Raw genomic sequence first — 7,500 nt, 5'->3', positions numbered from 1 at the left:
GACAGACAGATAGATAGATAGATATATAGATAGATAAAATAGTTTATCTCTTAACATATTTAAGAGAACAAACGTAACAAACTTAAATTTACATGTGTTTTACACGCCATTTACCAAATAAAACAATAGGTTCAAAATAAAATTAATTTAAAAAAGCATGAGTCTGGGAACTGTAGTCTGTGTGGATTACCAGAAACAGTAGAGCATGCACTATTACGTTGTTCTGCTTATGATAATGAAAGAGCATTTCTGTTGGAAGAATTAAAAGAAATAGGGATAGAAAATATTACACTTAAAACTTTGTTGAATAATGGCTTGAATCATTATAAAATATATAATGCTTTAATAACATTCTTTAAAAAAAGTAGATCTGTTTAACAGGATTTAGAAGGGTTTAATTTTTTATTTAAATTTTTTCTATTATTATTATATATTTTTTTCCCTATTCCATCAATGGTCCACACTCCAGCCCAGTAGGTGGCGGGAATGCACCTATCGTTTGTTTGCCGACCGCCATAAAACTCCAAAAGAAGAAGAAAATTCATAAAATCCAAATTAGTCTGCAGGGGCGGATCCATAGACATAATAAATACCTAGACGCCTCATTGGCCGCTCGACCGCACGTCAACATCGCCGCCATATTGGTGCGACAGGCGAAAACATACCTGACTCGTCGGCAGCTTGGGCATCTGCAAACCGTCGCACAATAATACAAACAGATCTCAGGGTATTATCTTACACAGGTAAGCCTGAACAGTTGTTTCTGTATGTTTTTTGGTCATTTTTATTATTTAGATTTTCTTCCAGTATTTCAAAGGGAATGAGCTGTGTTCTGACCTGAAGCACAAGAAAAGCTCAAATGTCAAGTCTGCTTTATTGTCAATTCTTCCACATGTAGCAACGGCTCAAAGCGGCCAATGAGGCGTCTAGGTATTTATATATCCATGGGCGGAGCGACTTTTACGTCCGATTTGACGTCACCAAAATACAGGAAGTGCCCGGATCAGTCGTGCAGGTCGAACTGTCAAATAAACGTTATGTGAATGTTTGAGAATGTTGCAACATTTGTATCTACAGTTTAACAGTTTCTGTCACCGAACGTTCTAATATTTGGCGGGACGGTACGCGGCAGGTACGCTGAAGGTTTAAAGCGAATGAATTACTGTGAATTATTAGAATCAAATGTAAGCAGCTCGCGTTTACAGTAGAGTCCAAAACAATTTAAAGTGTATCTGCTTTATGTCAGCTGATCAGTACGAAGCAGAAACGTGTTTTTCCTTCTTTGTATTTGCTTCAGTTGACCTTCATAATGAACCACCAAGAGGGTTATATATGATCAGATATGACCAATGCAGTGTGTTGCCATGCTTGTCAAAGTCAGTTAAAATAAAGGCCTCTTGGTCACTACATGCATGCTGATATAGACATAATTTAACACTATTTTAATGCTGAAACTGCTTGATTCATACAGGCATGTCTCTCAAGATTTTATGGAGGTTACATCAGCCTTTGAAAAGGACACAAGCCTGTGGATTTGCTCTCAGGACACTAAATGGATTAAACGGTGTCCCCGCCAACAGGTTAAACTGCACAACACTGGCATCCAGTGCATCTTCACTAAACCTTCTTAGAGACTGGAGGAATTGTCACACCAGTTTACATTACCATAGATGCTTATTGCAGAGAGGAGCGTGTCAGCGACCACTTTTTGAAAGACTGACTCCTTTAAATTTAAAATCCAGAACATGGAGATTACAAATGAGATTGCAGTCCACAACAACAACCGCCACCAAAACAGTGCTGAAACAAGGAAGCTTGCCTGGAAAAAGGACCTTTAAGGGACCAAGAACCAAACAACCTTCACGAACCAATCAGCCCAGTCTGGAGGAGGTGTGTGCCAATTGTTTACGTTAGAATCATCTATGGCATATATAATTATGTATCTAACTATGTTTTTCAGGACATGATGCAGTGCATTGCATACGCAACTGCAGATCAGTACCATTTACCAAACCTCTGTCACGATCTCATAGCTCATGGCTTCATTGAAATCAAAGAATTTCCCAGAGGTCAGTTCATCTGCATCACTTTTTTTAATGTTTTTGACCGTACATAGAAAACTGTGCATTCCATTCTTGTTTGAAGGATACACATTTGTAGTAAATACATCTTGTGGGTTTCAGATGCTTCTAATGTTTTGGTTATGGGAACAGAGAATGCTGCAAAACCTTATGATAGTGGCACAATATTCGTCTTCAGGTATGCTGAATGATGTTTTTTCACTTTAATTTCTGGGTTTTGATTTCAGCCAATTGGTAATTATTTTTGGTTTTGTTTACCATATAGAGAGGGCTCCGTGGTGTTCTGGAACGTTGAAGAGAAAACTGTGAGTAGTAGTTATTTTTTATTCATAAAATTTAGAATAATTAAGATTTTTTTAATGTTTTTAAAGTCTCTTATGCTCACCAAGGCTGCATTTATTTGATAAATATGTTGTGAAAAATTATTACAATTTGAAATAACTTTTTTCTATTTGAAAATATTTTAAAATGTAATTTATTCCTGTGATGCAAAGCTGAATTTTCAGCATCATTATGTTCATCATAAATGTTTCTTGAGCACCAAATCAGCATATTAGAATGATTTCTGAAGGATCATGTGACACTGAATACTGGAGTATTGAGATATATATATGTATATATGTATATATGTATGTATATATATATATGTATATATATATATATATATATATATATATATATATATATATATATATATATATATATATATATATATATATATATATATATATATATATATATATATATATATATATATATATATATATATATATATATATATATATATATATATATATATATATATATATATATATATATATATATATATATATATATATATATATATATATATATATATATATATATATATATATATATATATATATATATATATATATATATATATATATATATATATATATATATATATATATATATATATATATATATATATATATATATATATATATATATATATATATATATATATATATATATATATATATATATATATATATATATATATATATATATATATATATATATATATATATATATATATATATATATATATATATATATATATATATATATATATATATATATATATATATATATATATATATATATATATATATATATATATATATATATATATATATATATATATATATATATATATATATATATATATATATATATATATATATATATATATATATATATATATATATATATATATATATATATATATATATATATATATATATATATATATATATATATATATATATATATATATATATATATATATATATATATATATATATATATATATATATATATATATATATATATATATATATATATATATATATATATATATATATATATATATATATATATATATATATATATATATATATATATATATATATATATATATATATATATATATATATATATATATATATATATATATATATATATATATATATATATATATATATATATATATATATATATATATATATATATATATATATATATATATATATATATATATATATATATATATATATATATATATATATATATATATATATATATATATATATATATATATATATATATATATATATATATATATATATATATATATATATATATATATATATATATATATATATATATATATATATATATATATATATATATATATATATATATATATATATATATATATATATATATATATATATATATATATATATATATATATATATATATATATATATATATATATATATATATATATATATATATATATATATATATATATATATATATATATATATATATATATATATATATATATATATATATATATATATATATATATATATATATATATATATATATATATATATATATATATATATATATATATATATATATATATATATATATATATATATATATATATATATATATATATATATATATATATATATATATATATATATATATATATATATATATATATATATATATATATATATATATATATATATATATATATATATATATATATATATATATATATATATATATATATATATATATATATATATATATATATATATATATATATATATATATATATATATATATATATATATATATATATATATATATATATATATATATATATATATATATATATATATATATATATATATATATATATATATATATATATATATATATATATATATATATATATATATATATATATATATATATATATATATATATATATATATATATATATATATATATATATATATATATATATATATATATATATATATATATATATATATATATATATATATATATATATATATATATATATATATATATATATATATATATATATATATATATATATATATATATATATATATATATATATATATATATATATATATATATATATATATATATATATATATATATATATATATATATATATATATATATATATATATATATATATATATATATATATATATATATATATATATATATATATATATATATATATATATATATATATATATATATATATATATATATATATATATATATATATATATATATATATATATATATATATATATATATATATATATATATATATATATATATATATATATATATATATATATATATATATATATATATATATATATATATATATATATATATATATATATATATATATATATATATATATATATATATATATATATATATATATATATATATATATATATATATATATATATATATATATATATATATATATATATATATATATATATATATATATATATATATATATATATATATATATATATATATATATATATATATATATATATATATATATATATATATATATATATATATATATATATATATATATATATATATATATATATATATATATATATATATATATATATATATATATATATATATATATATATATATATATATATATATATATATATATATATATATATATATATATATATATATATATATATATATATATATATATATATATATATATATATATATATATATATATATATATATATATATATATATATATATATATATATATATATATATATATATATATATATATATATATATATATATATATATATATATATATATATATATATATATATATATATATATATATATATATATATATATATATATATATATATATATATATATATATATATATATATATATATATATATATATATATATATATATATATATATATATATATATATATATATATATATATATATATATATATATATATATATATATATATATATATATATATATATATATATATATATATATATATATATATATATATATATATATATATATATATATATATATATATATATATATATATATATATATATATATATATATATATATATATATATATATATATATATATATATATATATATATATATATATATATATATATATATATATATATATATATATATATATATATATATATATATATATATATATATATATATATATATATATATATATATATATATATATATATATATATATATATATATATATATATATATATATATATATATATATATATATATATATATATATATATATATATATATATATATATATATATATATATATATATATATATATATATATATATATATATATATATATATATATATATATATATATATATATATATATATATATGTATATATATATATGTATGTATGTATATATATGTATGTATGTATATATGTATATACGTATATATATGTATATATGTATATACATATATATATGTAATGATGAGGATATTGGAACAGCATGAAATTCAACCCTATGAAGTCGCTCTGGTCCACTGGGAAAATGAAGAGATCACTTATACAGTAGGAGAGTGAGTAACAAATCCTTCATTTCTTAATGCAACATATATTCAAATCATATAATACCTACTGAAAGTTGAAGTATTTTTTCCATATTTTATTTATTTGTTGGTTTAGGGGTAATTCAAAGCTCCATCGTGGAATTTTCTTGTTTAATGAAGAGATGGATTATGATCAGGTTGTTCTGGAGAAGTTTGCATTTTCCAATGCTTTATCTCTGTCAGGTGGGGTAATGTTTGCATTTTTATGAAGTATTCATAAATTGTAGAAACATTGAAAACATTGATGACGCTGCTTTAAACTTGCATGATTTCAGTAAAACTAGCAATATGGGAGGTCTCTCTCGACAACTTTGTTGAGTCCATCCAGTCAATTCCAGAGGTAGATCCACTTATGTACTCTTTCATAGGTAATACCAGCATTTGTTGCTTTTTGCTAGTTAAAATTGTTCTGTATATTAAAAAGCACAGATGTGAACAGCTGTTCTGTTTTTTCTGAAACTGCAAATATACTTCTGTTTGAAATGTTGTAATTATAGTCATAAACCTTTTTAACAGATGCTGAAGTCTGGACAGAGAGTGAAACTGTCTAGGGCTGAAGTTATGCAGAAGATAGGGGAGCTCTTTTCCCTCAGGTCAGGCTGATTTTGTATCACTTTATTTGGTTTATTTTGTATGAGATAACCTGCCGCTCTGTTTAATTCTCACAGTCTTTTTAAACTTTTACAGGCACTGCATAAACCTCAGCTCTGACTTACTGATCACACCTGATTTCTACTGGGACAGAGAAGATCTCGAGCAGCTCTATGAAAAGACCTGTCAGTTCCTCAATATTAACAGAAGAGTTAAGGTTAGTGAAAGTACTTGCAAAGATTTATTTGCATCTGTCTTAAAGGAATAGTTCATCCAATAATTCAAATTGGCTGAAAATTTACTCACCCTCAGGCCATCCAAGATGGAGATGAGTTTGTTTCTTCATCAGAACAGATTTAGAAAAATGTAACATTCCATCACTTGCTCACCAATGGATCCTCTGCAGTGAATGGGTGCCGTCAGAATGAGAGTCCAAACAGCTGATAAAAACATCACAATAATCCACAAGTAATCCACACCACTCCAGTCCATCAGTTAACATCTTGTGAATTGAAAAGCTGCTTTGTAAGATATAAATCCATCATTAAGGTGTTTTAACTTTAAACCGTCACTTCTGGCCAAAATACTAGTCCATAACCCATAATTAAGTATTTTAGCCAGAAGCAACGGTTTGAAGTTAAAAATCTTAATGATGGATTTGTTTCTTCCACACATGCATCTTTTGGCTTCACAAGATGTTAACTGATGGACTGGAGTGGTGTGGATTACTTGTGGATTATTGTGATGTTTTTAT

General features: G+C 20.4%; 1 protein-coding gene across 4 annotated transcripts in view; it reads left to right on the top strand.

Annotated features, from left to right (window-relative positions):
• Positions 1-637: 637 nt before the first annotated feature.
• The window catches only part of LOC107692687 (required for meiotic nuclear division protein 1 homolog), an 8,450-nt gene continuing 1,587 nt past the window's right edge, over positions 638-7,500 (top strand). Inside the window, exons 1-11 of one of the 4 annotated variants that reach the window (XM_016491872.1) lie at positions 1,022-1,132; positions 1,472-1,580; positions 1,743-1,890; positions 1,961-2,069; positions 2,184-2,259; positions 2,347-2,386; positions 6,025-6,125; positions 6,232-6,338; positions 6,431-6,495; positions 6,672-6,748; positions 6,843-6,963. In XM_016491872.1, coding sequence (XP_016347358.1) covers positions 1,474-1,580; positions 1,743-1,890; positions 1,961-2,069; positions 2,184-2,259; positions 2,347-2,386; positions 6,025-6,125; positions 6,232-6,338; positions 6,431-6,495; positions 6,672-6,748; positions 6,843-6,963 — 951 coding nt within the window. In that variant the 5' untranslated portion in view covers positions 1,022-1,132; positions 1,472-1,473. The other 3 variants (XM_016491868.1, XM_016491860.1, XM_016491855.1) reach the window with 3 other exon arrangements.

The sequence above is a fragment of the Sinocyclocheilus anshuiensis genome, unplaced genomic scaffold (assembly GCF_001515605.1).
Source record: "Sinocyclocheilus anshuiensis isolate Anshui unplaced genomic scaffold, SAMN03320099.WGS_v1.1 scaffold261, whole genome shotgun sequence".
In the NCBI taxonomy this organism is placed as follows: domain Eukaryota; kingdom Metazoa; phylum Chordata; class Actinopteri; order Cypriniformes; family Cyprinidae; genus Sinocyclocheilus; species Sinocyclocheilus anshuiensis.
The sequence above is the reverse complement of the archived record's forward strand: the minus strand, read 5'-3'. Positions and strand labels throughout refer to the sequence as shown.